Source organism: Chelon labrosus, assembly GCF_963514085.1.
Source record: "Chelon labrosus genome assembly, chromosome: 7".
Lineage (NCBI taxonomy): Eukaryota > Metazoa > Chordata > Actinopteri > Mugiliformes > Mugilidae > Chelon > Chelon labrosus.
The window spans coordinates 18,597,535-18,617,426 of NC_140343.1; the positions used below are offsets into that span (position 1 = coordinate 18,597,535).

At 45.0% G+C, this 19,892-nt stretch overlaps 2 protein-coding genes across 3 annotated transcripts; both read right to left on the reverse strand.

Annotated features, from left to right (window-relative positions):
- Nucleotides 1-945: 945 nt before the first annotated feature.
- Nucleotides 946-8,016, reverse strand: myoc (myocilin). The gene is made up of 5 exons (XM_084549168.1): nucleotides 7,363-8,016; nucleotides 4,472-4,534; nucleotides 4,294-4,386; nucleotides 2,446-2,657; nucleotides 946-2,355 (listed from the first exon to the last, which is right to left on the reverse strand). The coding sequence occupies exons 1-5, from the start codon at nucleotides 7,856-7,858 to the stop codon at nucleotides 1,774-1,776; spliced, it is 1,446 nt and encodes a 481-aa protein (XP_084405294.1). The 5' UTR covers nucleotides 7,859-8,016; the 3' UTR covers nucleotides 946-1,773.
- Nucleotides 8,017-11,280: 3,264 nt separating this feature from the next.
- On the reverse strand, nucleotides 11,281-19,829 carry vamp4 (vesicle-associated membrane protein 4). Of its 2 annotated transcripts, XM_084548421.1 has the most exons (9): nucleotides 19,628-19,829; nucleotides 18,803-18,934; nucleotides 18,007-18,108; nucleotides 16,156-16,202; nucleotides 15,767-15,817; nucleotides 14,729-14,829; nucleotides 13,436-13,515; nucleotides 13,278-13,329; nucleotides 11,281-13,196 (listed from the first exon to the last, which is right to left on the reverse strand). In XM_084548421.1, exons 2-9 carry the CDS (start codon nucleotides 18,803-18,805, stop codon nucleotides 13,165-13,167), a joined length of 468 nt encoding a protein of 155 aa, XP_084404547.1. In that variant the 5' UTR covers nucleotides 18,806-18,934; nucleotides 19,628-19,829; the 3' UTR covers nucleotides 11,281-13,164. The 2 variants fall into 2 exon arrangements, with proteins under 2 accessions (XP_084404547.1, XP_084404548.1); XM_084548422.1 differs by lacking the exon at nucleotides 18,803-18,934 and having other exon boundaries at nucleotides 19,628-19,828.
- Between the last annotated feature and the right edge of the window lie 63 nt (nucleotides 19,830-19,892).

Consider the following 19,892-nt stretch of genomic DNA (forward strand, 5'->3'; position numbering starts at 1 on the left):
CTACAACACTGCTGTTAATGACGAGAGATGAGAAAAGCGTGTTTCCTCATAAGGCCAATGCAAAGTATGATTTCCACCTTTCAACAAAGCAATGAGATGTAATAGAATACTTTAATTTAATCATACATAATTGGCCATTAATAGAAATGTATTTAGATTGAGTTGTTCAAAATTTATAAATGCCATAAAACTGATTTATAAAGTATTACTTTGCTGAACTATGTATCTCATTAGCCCAAAAAAAAACTCGGCATTCTAGTTTTATGACAAGACATTTTATTATTTCAGTAATTTAAATAGTAATTTGTAAAATTTTGCATCAAATCCACAAGATGCATGTTTTTCTTTAGTTAGGCCTAAGAAGCGACACTGTGATGTTTAGGGTAGTGTTTTCATCTGAGACGTTGGGTCCTGCCAGTCATGTAGGTGTTACTTTCATACGTACCACATACCCAGGCATTGTTGCACCCTTTCATAAACGGTAATGGTATCCTCAGATGGTGGTCACCTCTTTCAGCAGGATAATGTGCAACGCCACACAAAGAAAAGATGGTTTGAGGAACACAACGAGTTCAAGGTGTTGCCCTCCAAGTTCCCCAGATCTCAGTTGATCTCAGATCCATGGAGGCCCCACAAAAAAAACTTGCAGGTCGTGGCAAATACCACAGCACACCTTCAGAAGTCAAGTGGAGCACCTGGGTCCAGCTCTCCTAGTTTGGAGGTCCTAGCCCCCATTGTTCCTGTCACCAGGGGAATTGATGTTGCTATCACTCGGTATTGATGCATCTATCACTACTGCCCTCTACAACCTACAATGTCTGGTTGGTTGGCCGTCACCAGTTTGTCAGTTTGTATCTGGAAGTCCCTCAGGATCTGGGCTCTTTCTCCACCACATGGTGTCTCCCATTTTGACCGTGGGACCTCCAGTTCATATGAATCATACTCTGCACAGATGTTTCCACACACTACGGTATCATCTTGGTTCCATGATTCTTTGCCTGCTAGCGTCTTACACCCTGTTGCATCGTGTCGGATTGATTCAGTGACACCTTTGACCTCAGCCTGCACCCATGGTCACTCTTGGTGTGATAGATCCCGACTCTCTTGATCTTATACTTCCTGTTCCTGTGCTGCTATGATTAGTGCCTCCGTCCCGTCTTCTAGCCCAGCCTTTTCCAGGTAGGTAGGATTTCTCAATATCAGCCACTTCTGTTATCTGCCACCAACTCTTTTGTAATAAAATGGTACAAATAACCAGACATACTATTGTAACTGAGGATGAAGTTTATTTCGTGATTTTGAACATTACATCATTATGCTGATTACAAAATACGACTACGTGCAATATTCAACACATGCTTAGCGAGAGAGCAGTTTGTGTGTCAAATACTGCAGGGCATGTAGTACCATACGAGCTTGTGTCATAAACTTTATATGTTAATCACCCCATTTTCTGACCTCAGATATATCTATATAGTTTGTCAAGGAAACAACATAATCATACATTAAAGGCAGTACAAAAATAATTCCTCTAAAAACATGTTTGTGGACCATGCCACAGCAAAAGCCCTCCCTCTAAGAACAAAAAAAGCAGACCTGCTAGGCACGCTATTCCTCAAATGAAGTTTGGTAGTTAGGCTCGTCTAGATGTGAATACTGATGGTGTCGGCTTTCTAGCTACTGCTGACACTTGTGTTGTGTTCTAAAGCTGTGAGTCTTTGAAGCAGGAACAGGTGAGCAAATGTCACTTTTCGACAGTCTCTCTTGTTGGCCTCAGTTGGCCTGCTGGCGACGCAGCCTGAGGTCGTAGGACACTATGTGGAAGTTGTCCCAGGCGAAGAGCTTCCTCTGAGCCAGGCTGTAGTCGACCATGCTGTTGTAGCCGTACTTGTTCTTGAAGGGGATGGCCACAGCCTTCCCCTGGCTGGCTTCGGTGTCGTACACGTGGTTGATGGTGGTGTCGCGGGCCGTGTAGCTGGCCAAGGTGTACAGCCTGCCGCAGATCATGAAGGAATTGGCCACGGAGTTCTTCCTGATGTTGGTCTCCCAGCTCTTCTTCACCTCCAGACTGTGCGGGTCCAGCTGCGAGATCACAATCGCTCCTCTGGCCTTGCTGGTGGAGTAGACGGCCCACAGCCCCTTCTCGTCCACAGACAAGTCGATGTCCGTGTAGCCTCCCCAGGAGTAGGGGAACTGGCCGTGGAAGCCGGCATGGAGTAGGTCACGACGGGCTGCGATGCTCTCGGAGGCCAGGTCATAGCGGATGAGAGTGCGGCTGCGGCGCCTCTGATAATACAGGGAGCCTCGATACAGAGTGGCACCTGTGCTCTCTACCAGCTCTGGCAGCAGCAGGACCTGTCATGGGACAACACGAGACAATAACTGGGAAAGACCAAAGATTTTGGACTCATTCATATGAATAAATATCCTCCACGTGACACCTGCCTTAGATGGGAAGCCTTTAGAGAGCTGCTCCATGTCATCATACCCAAACAGCTGCCTGACGTCCGTGCCAACAGTATCGATACGCCACACCATGTTAGGTCCGTAAGGGGAAACGGCCTCGGGGTCCTGCATCCAGACGCCATATTTACCTGCGATGTTGTCAGTCTTCCTATGAGTGAAGGGCTCGCCAACTGAAACCAGCTCCCCGCAACCTGCAAACAGGAAGGAGAAGAAACATGAGAGGGAAGGATAAAAATCTAGGTTCTGCGAGGGTGGCTGTGTTAGCGCTGAGGTAAGTCTTCGAGAGAGAAGTCACAGAGTAAGGAGCGTACACTGAAGGGGATCTACACGTATGGCTGACGAACGATGAGGGTAACCCGAGAATGGATCAAGGCTGTGATGACCTCGTCATTCCTCATCCTGAAGGCAGACGGCAGGTCTGGAGACGCTGCCTGACATCTCAGTTAGCTCCAGCTTTGTCTGAGTCACCGCCTTCAGAGCGGCAGTAGCTGTCCCACAAGTGATCCTGCGCAGGAACTCTCTGCTTCTCGTACGGGGTAAACGATAAGGCAGGCTGTATATTTACCACTGCCTAAAATACACCATCGCTCTCAGGCCCAGGATGTAGCACCTGATTTAGAGTCAGATAGGAATATGTCTTATAAATACACCCTTTACCATGTAGCTTCACTGTGGCGTGGTCTCATCTGAGATTAAATGACTTCACGTGTTGGCCGCACGTGTATTTTCGTGACCTTACCCAAACAATTAAACCTGCTGAGAGAGATTCAGTGGCACGAGCTAGAATGTGGTTTTGGGAAACCCGTCTATAAAAGGTTTAACTATGTGTGTGTGCGCATGTGTGTTAAAGGTGCTTTCCCTCTATATTTACAAGACAAACGCGGACCCTCATGCCTACGGATTGGCATGACTGTGGTATTCTCGCCCCAAATGCCCCAGTATTAATAGTAGTATTTGCTTTGAGGCTGTCAGCAGGAGGGGTGAGTGTCATGTTTGTAAGGTCAGATGGATGAAGGGGGAGAAGGTGGAGGGAGAGGCGTCAGACGTTTAAGCTGCAAAAGCCGGATTTTAAGGGATCACACTGATGCTCTTTGAGTTTTAGCTTTTTACATATGACCACTTGTGACTTGCCGCTGCATTCTTTCAGACAAATTTTGGGCCCTTTTTTGTGAAATACTCATAATCAGAGAGTTGATCTTAAAGCTGCTCTGTGGAGTTCAAACAAAACTTTTTATGTTCATTGTTTCTTTCACTGTTCAACAACTTTTGAATGTTTTTTGTTTGTTTCTTCAGCATTTTAATTCCTGCCTAATTACAGCAAATTAGCTATGGAGACCAAAATTGCTTTTGTGTACCAGGCTGTAAACATTTTAACATCGGGGTCTACTTTTGGAGCCAGTAGAGGAACTGCACATTTAGGGACTTCCACAGTCCACATTCCACACACTTCCACAGCTTTGTGCGTATGAGCCAACTAAGATCTTTTCTCGGCTTGATTAATGTCACAGAGCAGACTAATTGACACCAACCTCTGTGGCTGAAAAATGAAGCCAGCAACAAAATGCCAAAAACTGCATTTTCTCAAATGGCCAGTCAACTAAACTTTACTATATTCTCCTGTTTTAGGATTAAAATATAGATTAGATATAGATTTAGGGTGAAGCTAAGTGGGTTCCAGCTCAGATTGCCAGCTGTTTGCCTTGGCATGACCCACCCACCGGTTCATGCTATACCTTTATGCCCATTTTTGAAAAAAAGAATAATGAGTTAGGTGGAGTCAGGCACAAGATGGCAACAACCCATATACTTCAAGTTAGAGACAGAGACCTGTGTTGTCCTCGTTGCCGTCTGGAGCAGGTATCTCTGTGACCTCAGCCTTCAGCTCCTGAAAGCTGGGACCTCCATACTGCCACGCTGAATCTGAACAGAGAGAGAGATGGAGTGAGCTGAAGAAGTCACAAAGAAGAGAGAATGAAAGAGAAGGCTGCAGAAAGATGTATCTCACCTGTCAGACTGCTGCTGTCTCCCTGCCTGTTGGGCCTGGTCATCAGGTGAGACATCTGCGCATCTAAACACACAGGCAAACAACACAGCTTCGTGATTTCACTGACTTCACTCGTGGCGTTACAACCGTATGGAGAGGGTTAGTGTTCCCAAACATGTATATGACGCCACTGACAGCGGGGAAGGGTGACAGTAGGAAACAAACAACCCTAAATGGATTCCCAGCTGCTTTGGAGTCAGACAGTCGGTAGATTGACTGACCATAACACAGACACACACCACTCACACATCTGACACCCCATCCCATCCCATCCCACCCCACCCCAGCGCTGTCAGTGTCACATCCTCAAAACTTCAAACCAGCCGTTTGGCTCTTCTTCCCCCATATCACTGTCACATATCAGCCTTCTCTTCTCTTCTCTTCTCTTCTCTTCTCTTCTCTTCTCTTCTCTTCTCTTCTGTCCTTATTTTTCCATTATCCTCCTTCACGGCATTATTACTGTGAGAAGTAAACAATGTCAAACCGTAATGTGTTTACTCCTCTGAGGTTTGGAGATAAAGATGTGGTGATGTTTACAAGAATGTGTTTTGGTGAAGATTGACATACTCATTGTGTTTGTGTATCTGCGCCTGTGCGTGACTGTTAGTACATGCCTGCACACGTGCCTGCTGCATGTGCAGCGTCCAGTGATTTCCGACCCTTAACGGGCCCTAATGATGCGGAGAACAATAAACGTTAGCACCTGGACACCGATGTCGTTTCTCAGAGAGGAGCAGGTAAGGGGAACAACAGGAATGTTGTGTTACAGTGTGTTCCCAACTGAAAAGGTATTTGCACACGCTAAAAACTTGCAAAACAAAAGGGTCCATAGTGGTTAACAAAGTTTAATAGCTCCCCTCTAAGCTCTGAGGCCGTTCCCACAGGACGCAGTCATTCATCATCATCACAGGTAAACAGCCAAATTCCCCTCCTGTCTTTTCCCTGGTATGTGGTGTGTGTGTGTGTGTGTGTGTGTGTGTGTGTGGGTGTGTGTGTGTGTGTGTGTGTGTGTGTGTGTCTTTGTTTTAGATGTCACTGAACAGAATACCAAAAACCTCCCTAATTTCCCAGAAAGAGGCTCTGTGTGAGGAGCCAGCGGCCCAGACTCAGTCATCAACATTTTGCCTCTAGATATGCTCGATGTATAATAGAGAAACAAAGAAAGCAATTTGTCTATCTGGTGCATGTGACCTTGAGTGACCCTTACAAACAATATTATTGACTTTTTCTGCTGGATGCATGTGCAGAAAATTAAAAGAAATCCAAATTGAATCTAAATCTCTAAATGAAGATCTGAGACTGCTCTTCTCTATTTTAGCAGTTCAAAAGCAACTTTAAAATCTGGTTTGATTTGTTGTCGGTCCGGCCTCCTTTTAAAAAGCATGTTGCCATCTGTTAGCGTCTGCTAGTTTGTGTTGTCGCATCCGGTGTAAATTTTATTTTCTTAAAATAACGTCACCCATTTATAGAACGCCCCCTCATATATTTTGAGTGGCACGTACGACTGCAGATCATAACCACGGCTTGGGTTGTAAACAATAAAAATCTTCCTGTCAGAGTATCCTCACTCACAGACACAAAAACAAACAAATGAAAAAAAAACTTGCCAGGGTGGTTTTATTTATTATCTGCACTAGTCTTCCCTGTCTATGATTGATTCAACATCTGTCTGTCACCCTGGGAGGCCCTCTATGTGTATTTCAGTCTGCAGGTGCAAACATGAAGAGCTCAACAGATAATCTGGAGAATGCAGGAGATGAAGTACATAAGCTGCCCTGGTGTAGAGGGAGCACAAGGATGTATGGCAGGATCTGGAAAGAAGAAATGATTTACTGCTGCTGGCAATCTCAGCTTTTGAAGCAACTGAAGCTGTGATGGTAAACAGAGCTCAGGCTTAGAGGAGAAAGGGGGGAGTGGAGGGGTGGTGGCCAACAGGAGATGGAGGGAAAAGACGAGCACGGAGGCCAATTAGACGGATGTTTGGCCACTGCACACACACAGAATACCGGAGCTTAACCTCACCGGCTCCAAGTTAACTCCAAAGACCTTCAGAGCCCTCTAACCCCTGGAGTATAGTGTTCTTGCCCCCCCTGCCCGGCCCCCACCAGTCATCAAAAGCCCCGAGTTGAGACCTGGGCAAGAAGGAACCACCGCCTCTACAGCACGCATCGCATTTCAGCCCCTCCTCCCCTCCACAACCGGGCTATTCGGACACTTCTCGCCATGCATGCTGAGGGAAACACCGGCCATAAAGAAAGCAGGATCTTCCCATAAATACTAAACTGATCCTCTTTGGCTTGCCTCCATCTCCCCAAAATACAGGGCAGGAAGTGGGGACGACAGAAACCTGAGCTGGGTGACTCTGGTGAATAATGGGGCAAACAAAACATTAAAACACATGCAAACAGCTGTCCATCAATAAAAATGTAACCTTTCCTTGGGGACGATTTGTTTGCTTTCGGAAGGAACCTGAACTTCGTCTCCTCAAGAAAAGACAGACACACGTATGGGGATCCCCACTCATGACCAGTGCACTGGAATTTTGGGAATGTATGCCATACATACATGACATTTATGTGTCATCACTTCTCTGTCCCAATAAACCATTATATCTGAGTCACTAAGTACATTTCTCAGCTGAAAGACAGCCTGTCTGCATGGGGGTTAGGTCATGAAGTTCATTTTCATTATGAATAAAGAAGAGTTTTATAAAATGTTTACGTTCATCTAACAGCTAAAAACTGAACAATAACAATAGATTATATACAGGTAAAAATAATTTTCTATTTATAAATGAGAGGGGCTGCACATTTTTGTAATAGCTCTCTTGGAGTGTGTGGTGTATCTCTTACCTCCAGAAGGTCTCATTGGGGCCCTGTCCTGCACAGCGGGGCCGGGTGGAACTGCGGGGGTCTGGGGAGGACAAGGTTTGTTCCTCAGCCTTTCTGTCTCCCTCCTCATCTCCTCCACCCTGCGCTGAAGCCCCTCCACCTCCCTCTCCAGACGCTCCTTCTCCCCTCGCAGCAGGTTCCTCTCACCCACGGCCTGGTTGAGTGCCTCCTGAAGCTCAGGCTGAGCCTTGGCTCCGGCAGCCTGTTGACCACCTGGAGGCACAGTGTCCCCGCCGCTCAGCCGGGACACCATCACCTCCAGGAGGCTGAGTCTGGCCTTCAGACCCTCCACCTCCGGACCTTCCGTCTGCGGGCAGCTGGCTTCAACGGGGCTGGGCACGGTGAAGGAGTAGTGGCATCGTCCACTTCGGTCATTACCCCTCCACACAGAAGCTCGGTCCTGTGCGTCTCCTCGCAGGAGGAGACCGCACATACACAGTGACAGAAGGAGGAACATGTTTGAGACACACCTTTCTCAATTTCAATTTCAATTTCTTTCTTTTTTCCTCTCAGTCTTCCCTCAGGTGTTTGTTCTTTCCCTGCTGCTATCAGTCTTTCTCTCTCCTCTGTGAGCAGGTCTGCACTCTGCAGCTCTCTTCAACCGCTCTCTGATATTTATACAGTGTGGAAGGGACAGAAGGAGGGAAGTTAAAAAAAAAAAAAAAAAAAAGGGGGGACGAGAGGAGGAGTGAAAGGGAGGGGGGAGATCAGAGTCAGAGAGGTGTGGAGGGGTGTGAGAGGGAAGGAAGAAGGGAAATGAAAATAATCAGATGCTGGTTGTTTTTAGGGGGAAACATCCCATCTTCACAGGATTAAGAATCCAACTTGACAGCTCACTGTCTTTTTATTGTTTGTGTATTTACCGTCACATGAAGTCATGAAGTCAGATGTGTCTTAGAAGATTTGGGGTCCAGTGTGGCAGTTTGGATACAATTACCTCCCGAGGAGCCGGTGTCCGCTTTCATATTGGTAGGGGGGCCACAATGTGACGCAAGCAGCCAACAAGAGCCGTCATTACACAGGGTCGAGGTTAGAGTCATTCAGTGACCCGCCGGATACCTGAAGCTCACCCCGGCACACACCGAGCCCCCTCTGCCGAGCCTGTGTGTTTTCATGCTGCAGACTCACATTCACTGCCCAGAACTCTGTTTTTATTTTTTATTTTTTGGTTTAACACAGAATCACTGACACTCACTTCTACAGTCACGCAATATGGAGGATGCGTTCAGACAGGCTAAATGAAAGTTTTGACTGTGACACACGCCTTCCAGTCCTGAACCTCACAGCTCTCATCTTACCCTCATATCCTGCCTCTTTGTTTGGGTTCCTTCAGTCTTTCCTGGCTCCTTTCCTACTCTCCCCATCCGCGCGTCTCCTAACTCCTGCGTGTGTTCAGACTTCCCGTCCGTCCGTCCGTCCGTCCGTCCATCCCTGCTGACCTGCCAGGCCACTCTAATCCATAAAATATCCTCTCCAAGGAACGCCAAAGGTCAGAGGCTGAACAGGAGAAGAGAGCTGCAATTGGGTGAACAAGATGAAGTGCGCAGACCTTTAGAAGCACACTTCAGCCTACAGGTTGATTCCGCACTCTTCTTGCAGCACTTGTTTACGGGCAGCTGGTGATACTTGAGACGCCTATTTTGATTAATGAGGCATGGCTGTGATTGGTTTGACAGACGCATGAAATATGCGTTTGAGTTTGAAAACAACAAACCGCAATATTCACAATTTAAGCACATGTTCTAAAAGGAAATAATGTCAATATTTTCAGCATTCATCGACTGACTTCTACTGATCACGTGTGTCTGACTAAGTCTAGCTGGCACACTGTCCACCCTGCTCTGTTGTGAGTTTCGCTCACTATTACACAGTATGATTCATATAACAGTCGCTATGCCCGGAATCTGAGGTCATCCACTATGAGCCCTTAAGAGGACCAAAACATCCTCTGCTGCCAGTGTGGGTGTGTCCCTGCAGGCCAAAAGGACAAAAAATGTCTCATGCGGACACACACTCATTCAGACCAGAGGCAGACTGAAATCTTCCGTCCAATCAGGACTATCGGGGGAACTTAAGCCGGACTCCTATGACGTGCAGCTTTTTCACTGCAGCTTTATCAATATTTAGATAATAATAGCTTTATTTCTATAGCGACCTTAAAAACACAAGTTACAAAGACCTTTGACAGACAAAGTAAAGCTCATATAACAGCAGACAGCGAACGGTGCCAACTGGAGAAGGTCACATTAGAGTTGAGAGGTTGAGACAAGTTGAAAGAAAGAGACAGGGCAATACAAAAACACAGCAGAGAGAAGACACGAGAACAATGGAAGGAGGAAATAATATTGTGTAGGTCTCCACTGTGCCTCCAAAACAGTTGTGACTCATCAGAGAATAGACATGAGCCTTCTGAGGACGTCCTGTGGTGTCTGGCAACAGAATGTTGTTAGTGGGGGTCTTTGGGTCCTATGGATTGAGGGGAGGGGCCTCTGCGGATCATCCCACAGATACTTGATCAGTTTGGGATCTAGTGAATTTGGAGGCCAGGTCAACACCTAGTGCTGTTTTTCATGTGTGATGACCCCTGGTGTCATCTTTAGGAGTAACCCCTGTTTGTCTCTCCTGCAGGTAGCTGATTATGTGATCTGGAGCACCTGTGGTGCCCAGTGTGCCCAGTTTACAAAAAGCCTTATCAGTCTCCCTCTGGTCTTCTTCCCAGACACTTCACGTGACTCTTTGGTTCTGTTCCTTTTGGTTAACTGTATGTCTTTTACACTTTACAACATTTGCACACATACTCTTCACTCATGCCCATCACACGCCACTGACTTTATTCTTAATTTGGCACATTAATTTGATTTAATCTGGTGAATAAATAATGTATTGCTTGGCTGAAATACTGCCGTGTCTCCCTGTGGTTGAGCCAGGTCATGACACATGTTTTTTTGAGTTGTTCCTAAACCATTTTGTGTGTGTGTCTGTGTCAGGCTTCATCTTTTTGTGTGAAAAAAGAGTGTCATTGCTATGGGGTGGGGGTGCCTGGTCTGGTCTAGGTGGGTGGTACATGTCTAAGTAACATCCACACAAATGTCAGATCTAAATGTTTTTTCAGCAAAACATTGTATTGTCTCAAGATGGTCAGTGTTATTTACTTCTCCTGTCAGTGGTCATAATGTTGTGGCTGATCGGTGTAAATATAACAAAACAATAAATATCCCAGAACTGAACAGAAAAGCATTCAAATACAAACAACAATAAAAGACAACATCACATGAAAGCATGTTCATAGACACTGGTTTCAAGAAGTGATTTAACAATTTGCCTTTTCACCTTAAACAGGTGTGTCAGATGAAATTACATCCCTCGTCTTCATCTTCATTGCTGACACAGAGCCATCGCCTCCTTCTTTCTGGGTCTGCTGTAGCTCAATAAAGCGAAGGGTCCCTACGGGCCAATTTATTCCCTCTCCCCTCACATGGGTTGGTAGCGCTGGCTGAACAAAGGGCAGAGCTGTCAGCCCTGGTTTGCGTCGAGCAGTGGGTCTGTCAGAACAATAACGCTTCACAGGCTCCAGTTCCTCCAAGTTTAGCACCATCTTGGGATTCCACACTGCCAGTAAAGTCACAAACCAATAAAATCGTCGGGTAATGAGGAGATAAAAGAAAGGCCGAGACATTACTGGCTCTGAGGGTGCGAGGAGGGTTCAAATATGGAGAGATGGCAGGGAGATTCATTTTTTTCACCCCTTTACCTTTTTTTCCCCCCCATCGGGATTTTCAACCGTTTGTTACCCTCATTGCTCTTTCCATCCATACCCACATATTCTGACCCCACCTCCCAAGAGATTGACCTAGCTCGAAGCAGAACATACCAGACAAGTGCCCTTTAAAATCCCTTTATTTCAGAGCAAAAAGAATCACAGTCTTCCAATGCAATGTCAGAGTATCGTACATCATCATTACAGAATCAATATTTACAGCTAAAATAAATTACATTAAAAATAATAAATGACAATGTTACACAATTACACCTAGGCTTTTTCACAGATCAGCTTTTAACTCAGGTCATATAAATCGCCCCTCCAAAAAGGTATACTAAGCAGGATTAGTTGGTGGCTGTAAACAACATTCGTATTAGCCCCCCCCCCCCCCCCGACTCAAAGAGAAGGAAAGAAGAGAGCACAAAGTGGTGATTGAGCGAGCTAGAAACTCAATGAAGAGAGGGAGTGGCGTTATTGACAAGAAAGCAGCAAATCCAAGGAACACTAAACATATTTTTGGATAGTTTTATGGAGGCTATTACCGGATTTTGTGTGACTCTAGCCAAAACTCATGCTTCGTCTTGTCCACGGTGGCCTTTTTGCTCTGCAGCTCAACCCCACCCTCTGCCAAAGACACATGGCTCCTCGTACATTCATGACTCGGGAGACAGCGACGTAACCTGCTTGTTTTCACAGAGATCCTGCGTGCTGTTATTGGCTGAAGGCTACACACCCACTGTCCACATGCTGCAGCCCAGAAACATCCTGAACTAACACACTTACAAGGCAAAATATGAAGAAAGGAAAATACAGGCAGAGGGCAGGGTCTCCACGGATGCAGTGATTTAGAGGGATTACTGTTGTACGAGTCCATACATTGTTTTTGGGATTATCCTGCATAGTATACCTTTAAATGTAACAGTAAAGAAAAATAAGGTGTCCCTCCAGTAGCGACAGTGATACCAACCTTCAAACAAAGCATCACGGAGGTAAGAACTTAGAAGTTGTATTAAAACCAAACAGAACCATGTGCAGAATGACAGACAGTGTGATATCACTAGCAAGAAAGTAGGACAGCCGTGACCGAATCGACCCAGAGCCGAGCGAAAGGAAGTTAAGAGGTTTAGAGTACAGATATGTGAGGAGACATTCATAACCCGGGTGTTCTGGTTAGACATGGTCCTTCAGCAAAGTACAACAAGCTAAGGTGATTTATGCGATTTATGCTAGAAAGCAGGACGTCCTATGAACACGTTTCATTTCTTTCTTGTCCCTTTTCTGATCATCTGTGATGAGGAAACATATCTGAAAAGTGAAATCAGAAAAAACTCTGTGAAAAACAGCTTTGGACTTTGCAGATGAACCTCAGATGTCCACCCACCTTGTGTTGGACAGAAAAATGTGCTTTCATTCGAGAAGTGTTCCCTTTAAACTTCTAATTCTCCATATTAACAGAGCAAGAGAGCACACAAGGAATCGTGGGTAGACATCAGAGGTTCATCTGCCGGATGTTACAGCCCCTTTATTTGAGACTGCTGCAGCAGATTCAGACCAGCTAACCTAAGAGAGACAGGTGGAATAGATTCCCTGCCTTTACAGTATATATATATCAATAGGATGTGGCATGCAGGACCTGTTGTCAAGGCAAAGCCAGGGCCCTACACGTGATATGTATCATGGAATGGAGCACTCCTTCACATTGACTAGAGGGCTGGGTGTTAGCTTTTCTCCCAAACTGCATTAAAATATCTCCCCAGATCTGTACCCCATGTCCCCTTTCTGCAGCTTAGTTTCTAGTCTTAGTAGTGATCTCAGAGCAGATGTATGTGAGACTGCAATGCAAAGATCGGTACTAAGGTGCAAGTCGAGGCCAGATCCTAGAGGGCACATGGGTTGACACTGGAGAGGGTTTGGGAAGCTGGCTGGTGCCCCCTAGCTGGAGTGGATGACCGAGTGCAAAGGGAGATCAAGGGTGAAGAGGATGGTTCTCCTCGTCCTCCTTATCAGTTTTTATGAAATCGAAGGATCACTGGAACTGAAAAAGAGAGGGAAAGAACCATAAGGAAGAAGCCCCGGCAACATTAAGCTGCACTCACGTATCTGGTCTGATACTCACTGATGATTATCAGCAGGAGGGCAATGACTACCAGCGCAATAATCATCTTCATCTGTGGAAGAAGTGATAAAGATTAAACGCATTCCTCCAACACTGGACCAACCGCGAAACAAAGAAGAGACATGATGGTGTCTCACGCTCGGACACAAACACCCCACCTTCATGTCTCTCCACCACATCCTCCTATGCAGCTGCTTGGCCCGGCTGCTGAAGGCAGATGCGTTGTCCGATAGGCTCTCTGCGACGTCACGTGACCGGAGCACAGAGGACGGGGGGAGCACACGTGAGGAGGAAGATAAATTGGAGGAGGAAAGGGGAGAAAGAGACTTCTATCAATCACGAAGTAAACAATAAACAGACTATTGTTTCCACTTTGATGCTGGATAACACAAACTGTGTGGCTGTGGGCTGTGTGATGTGTTATATAAGACCCCGCCGCTGAGATCACTCCTTTGAACTGTTTTTATGAAACTCAACTTTAATGATTAAAATGCTGAATAAGTTTCCAAATTAAAACACAACGGAACAGAAACACATTTCCTCCTGCATCCTCCCTTCTGTCCTTGTCATGAAATCCAAACAGCTCGCCCACACTGCTGACCGTCCTTCTGTTTCTTGGATACGGTTGTTAACTTGATGTTTATGAGTGTTAACAGGAAGGCTACAGCTCCCTAGCGTGCGGAACTGTACTTGTGCAAGCCCCCATCCTTCTTTAGAGTATTTGTGTCTGCCGTTTCCATCTCCATGTGCCTGTTTATGACCTGTCGCTACTACAAAGAGAAGCGCTCGGGCAGGGCATCTGAGAAGATGCTCGTTAATCTCGTGGAATTTAACAACAGGTTACCTGCGCAGATGGCAAACTGTAAGTGTCAATCACAGGATATTATACTGCTCACATAAAGACGGCTCTGAAGGACAGCACGAACAGCAGACACGCAATCAGTCATACAAGACTCACAGCCAAACACACACACACACACACAAATGTGTTCCAGATGTGCATCATTGTCTTGCTTGACCCATCCACATGACGGAGAGCTGTACAACATGTGCAGTGGTTGACGTGATGCCAAATAGACTGGCTACAGGCGCGAGCAGCTCAGCCTCATGTCTTCATCAGTGGAGGAGAGCGGTGTGGCGTGTGTGTGTGTGAAGTTATGTAACAGAGAGATCACACTATGAGTGAGAGGGTGAGACTGTATTGTTTTTAGACACACAGCTGGTAAAAGGTGGCAAACACAGCAGCTCTTCAGCGGCACCTTCTTTGGCAGATATCACAGCCTTTCGAGTTATTTCACAAATAGATGCTTGTCTGAATTTGGAAAATCGTATGTGTAAATTCCCCAAGTAATCCCGTGTACAGTATGTTGAGACTGATAAAACAGTCCCTGTAGAGTTGACTTAATTCATACTCTGCACGTGTGAGCACACAGAAACCCAGCGTGACTCACCTGACTTGTCCTGCAGGTCGTCGAGACGCTCGCCCCTCTCTATCACCTTGGAGATGTTCTCCTGCATCACATCGATCACCTCGTCAACCTGCGACTGCACCCTGTCAACACAGGATCATGATCGGAACTGAAGGATTGATCTTGTTTTTTTTCATGCAGCGCAACAGATTCTCTACAGCTGGACGTAGCTAGCTAGCTGAAAATCTGTCAGCTGCGTCTCGGCCTTTGAGTGACCCGCACTCACCTGCCGAATGATGCTCAAATCCTTGCTTTATTTATGCTACTCGTACCTGAGCATGGCATGACTAATCCAGATTATGGAGCTGCATGGTTGGCGAGAATAAGGACTTTGGCAAAGAAATAAGAAAAGGCAAAGAGACTCTGAAGGGAGAATAACTGATATTAAACTGATATAAAATGAAGGATTTTCTTTCTCTAACACCCGTCTGTTCTCCTGCGCCATCAAACCGACTGCCTCAGACAAGCGGCTCTAGGAAATGACTGAGCTCGGCCTCCAGCTTGACATGCATGCTGAAGGTGGTACAAATGAAAAAGCAGGACTAAACACACCGTCAGGGACTGGGGACACAGAAAAGCATGAGCACCATCAACTAAACATAAATAACACTGTAACGACCTCAGGTTCAGACAGACACAGATGTGAATTTGGGTCCACATGACACTCCTGGAACGATGGTATCCGGTTTCATGCTCTCACAACAATGACTAACTGCAAAATATGAAGGGAGCGTGGAGAAACAACTGTAGGTGCCAGGCAGTCTCAACAATGACCTGCTCTGTTCTCTGACTGGAGGTTAATATGGAAACAAGACTGCAGAGGAACCCAGAGGTGCTGGGAAGGTTGCACAATGATCTGCACACGACAGAGCCTCTCTCTTACACAATGTGCTAACGACCCGACAGCTCCTGGTTAACATGACAAACAACTGTTACGTAACACAAATACCAAAGTTTGTACTGGAAATACCACTCTGACCTCTGTCTTTTCTCTGTAATCAGGAATGTGTTTGTACTTACTGCTTGATTTTGTCATTCTGAGGTCCAAATCTGGGTCCTGTAGGCCCCCTCCTGGAAAACGGACATTAATCAAGTCAGAGTTGGCAATTTTGTGTTTGAATGATGCTGTTGAATGTCTGTACTCTGCTGTAACAACTCATGTTAGTATATTTGCTCTAATAACTATTAATCAATCCATTGATCTCTATTAGCTCAATTATTTCCAACAAACCGTGGAAAGCACACAGATGATTATTCACATATGTCAAATAAAAGTACATAATGTTCACATTTGTTGATAAATTAATCGATCATTGAAGCTACACTCTGATGGTCCAGGCTATTCCTGACTTTCCTGTGTAAAATATAACTGAAGGGCCTGAAAAGCATATATCTTCACACGGACTTACAGAAAGAAGTCTTCCTCCTCATCGGAGTCCTCCTCCAATAGGTTTCTCTGTAAAAGAGGTGAAGGTCAGAGGTCAAGGAAGGTCATACATAAATGAAAGATTCTAAGTTTGGACTACAGGCTGCCTGATAATGTATTTAACATAGGTTCTTTGGTTGCACACAAAAACTGTTTCACATATTTAAAAGACCAGGATGCAGTAATTAGGCAACTGAGATGCTGCTGATGCAGAGACATGAATCTGGCTGCACTGCCTCCTCCAGAGGTCTGTAGACAGACGCTGAACAGATCAATGAAAATGTCTTCAAATGGAGCCAAATACAATATTAATCCAGAGCACTTAAGGTATTCTGCCAGTCATCTCTGATGTTCAGCCTTCCCCAGCTCAATAAAAACTCAGCTCTTTGATGACAAACCAGGATGGACCTGAACAGATTCAGATAAAAGAACATTTCTGGGATCTTAGTGGATCATGTGGATTAGCTTGTGCCATGATCACGACCATGTCTCAGCCACTGATCGCTTTAATCAGGGCAGAGAGCACCCTGTGTAAAATGCTATTTATAGAGAACAAGTGCAGACAGCTCTCAATTCTAACAGGAGGAGACAGTGACAGTGTATTTTTCATTGGATGAGAAGCAGGACGACTATATTCACTGCAATTGGGAAGAAGGGCACTTAATTTAATCATATAAGGAAGTAACCTGACATTACACCCCTTCAGTCCAGTGTATAATATCATGAGGAGGATTAACATTTTTCAGTCATGATAAAAACCTTCTAACAATAACAACACCTGCCACTACAAAGAGCAGACAGAAGGAAATCCTGCACTGTAATGACGATGGCTGCAAGCCAATGCAGTACAAATACAGACATTTTATTTTCTTGTAAATGCATCATCTGCAAAGAAAATTAAGTATAATGGCCATATAATTATAAAGAACTTCATATGTCGGAGCAACGATGCTCTCCTTCAGTTCAACTTTCTTTCTTTTCTTTCTAAAAAAGAACGGGAATCATTCAGAGAACTGTTAACAATTATCAACGGACGGGACGCACAGCATAAAAATCAAGGAAGGTGGAAATGCCCCTGTAAGCTTAGCTTTGATGCCAGTTCAACACAACAGCCAGCATGATTACACAGAGGATGCAGAATAAGACAGAGGACAGAGGACAGAGGAGGTGGATGTGGATGTGGATGTGGATGTGGGTGGAATGGAGCGATCACTTTGATGAGGACCAGACATTTGGCCAAAGGAGTTTCCAGCCTAGAATCCCTCAGCTACTTCAAAACTTCAGTCTATTTTGTTCTTTCCCCTAGGTTTTGTTGCTTTTCCTGTCTGCAAAATATGTATTTTAGAGTTAGACTTGTCAATTATTATAGATCATCATAGAGACTACTGATCCAACACCCCATCTAACTAGCCAAACCAGGAAAGACAACCGCTGCACAAGTTCCATCCCAGACAACTAACTTTAACACGACAGTATCTGACAATGCACGTTAACACACAGTAAAACACCGTATATAGCAAAGAAAGGCAGCAGCTCAAAATAGTTGAAACATTAAAAGAAATGTCTGCGAAAGACAAAGAAAAAATACATGTAAATCGGTGTACAACAATAAGTAATCAACTAAAATTTTTGTTTTTAACTGATAAAAATAATTAAAAATATCCCAATACCTTCAATGACCAAAAGTCCTTGTCTGATTAGTAATAAACCAATGGCACTATTATTACACGTCTCCTTCTTTTGTCATGTACACTGTCTGTTTCCTCCATCCTGTTATTTGATGATGGTTGCAGCTAAAAGCAAAATCCCACCCCCACCTCTATCTGTGCCTCACCCTTTCGCTGCGAATGGATCCCGTGACCTCATCGTCGTTGAGGTGTCGTTTAAACTTGGGGGGCATGTTGTCTTCAGGCTGCTCCTCCCGTTCTGGCTCCCTCTGCAGGACAGGAGGACAATATAAATCCGTTAGGGTTCGCAACAATTTGGGAGAACTTGAACACAGTCGAGCCACAACGTTCCCATTGTTCTCATTTGTTACATGTGGCACACAGATGAATGAGAGTACTCTAATATTGATGGGAGGAAGTGGGTGATTTGAATCGCAGGGATAAACACAGCCAGATCCTGGCTGCTCAAGGCGGAACATGGAGAAGAAAGGATAATGTTTATATCTTAACTTTTGGCTCACCGAGTAATTACTGCGTAAAGAAGAATGTTTTGGGAAACCAACACTCCTTGAGAACATGTAGAACATGCTCTCCTGCATCTTATTTGTTGCTGACAAATAAAAACATGACATATAAAGATGTATTTTGAAGCTGGAGCAGGCATTATGTCCAACTAGATGTGAAAGGAAATGTCATCATCGCTTTGCATGCCAAAAAAAACTCTACAACTCAGATACGGGAAACATGCTGATCTTCCTATTATGCACCCTCGAGTCTGTTTTCAGGTGTTACATGTTCCAAACAGTGACACAAAACACAGCAATAAAGTGCCTTTGTGAGACTGAACTAAACAGCACGTGGACCTCAGCAGTACAATAATCGTCAGAGGGAAGCACAGCGATCTTTTACTCTCTCTCTCTCACACACACACACACACACACACACTGAAAATACAGCTTATACCATTGAATCCAGTTAGGTATGACACTGTGGCTTTCCCAGCGTCCTTTTCTGGCACTGCAGTTGGAAAAGGGCCTTTCAGGGGCCAGAAGAGAAGAGGAGCTTTCCAGTACACAGAGGACAAGAGAGACAGGTCTGAAGCAGTGACAGCGTGAAGACACATAACAGCAGGAAGAGAAAGAAGAGAGAGGTTGAAGAGGGATGACTTTAGAAAAGAGTCTATTTCAAGGAGGACTTTAAAGGTGCAATCCATTAAATAACCAGTTTATATCCAGCCTTTATTTACTGAGAGCTATAGATGCGCGATTTTAGATTTGAGAGCTGTGAAAATGGCATAAAAAAAACTACAGGTAAGTACTATTGATTATTCAGGACAGTATTCAATTTATGGATTGCAACTTTAAGCAAACAGTAAAAGAAGAATGCTATCAACTGCTATCCCAGGAAGGAAACTAGATGCTGTGTTTATTAATGCAAGTACAGCTATATCTTTTTAAGAATTTTTTTTTTTTTTCAGGAAGGAAAATGACTCATCGAAGGAGCAAGTACCAGTAAATGACACTGACATCTCATAATCACAGGTATCAAGAGCACTTATTAACGTTAGCTAGTCGAGCTAACTGTCTGTGCTAAATGTACGCAAACACGACTGAATATCGTCGTCTACCATACACATACAATGAGACTACGACACCACAACCGTGAGAGTAAAGATCGAGAGCAGTGTAAATGCCAGTAAAGTTTAGTTACTTTCTAATTTAGCCAGAAATGACAGGCCCCTTAGCTAGCCCGATAAGCTAAGCTAACGATGCTAACGTGACTAGCTACCTGGTGATTCCCACACGCTCTGATGATGCTCGACGCCGGTGAACTTCTACACACAGACACCTGGGGATAAATCCAGAGATGTCAAGGGGTTAACGAGGGTTTACGGATCCGTCTACTTCATCTCAAAGGCTGTCGAGACGATGAAACAAGGCTGGTCACTGTGGACGTCAGCGGTCCTCTTGTCTTTCCTCCTTCGTGTGAATCAGCTGACCTGGAAATCAACACAAACAGCTGGAGGAGGAGGAGGAGGAGGAGGAAGAAGAAG

Coding starts and splice junctions, on each gene's coding strand:
- myoc (XM_084549168.1), bottom strand. CDS start 7,858: ATGTTCCTCCTTCTGTCACTGTGTATGTGCGGTCTCCTCCTGCGAGGA. Junction 4,535..7,362: donor CCCAATGAGACCTTCTGGAG/GTAAGAGATACA, acceptor CTGTGTGTTTAG/ATGCGCAGATGTCTCACCTG. Junction 2,658..4,293: donor CGGCAACGAGGACAACACAG/GTCTCTGTCTCT, acceptor TCCTGTTTGCAG/GTTGCGGGGAGCTGGTTTCA.
- vamp4 (XM_084548421.1), bottom strand. Junction 15,818..16,155: donor GAGGAGGAAGACTTCTTTCT/GTAAGTCCGTGT, acceptor TCCGTTTTCCAG/GAGGGGGCCTACAGGACCCA. Junction 14,830..15,766: donor CAGAATGACAAAATCAAGCA/GTAAGTACAAAC, acceptor CTGTGTTGACAG/GGTGCAGTCGCAGGTTGACG.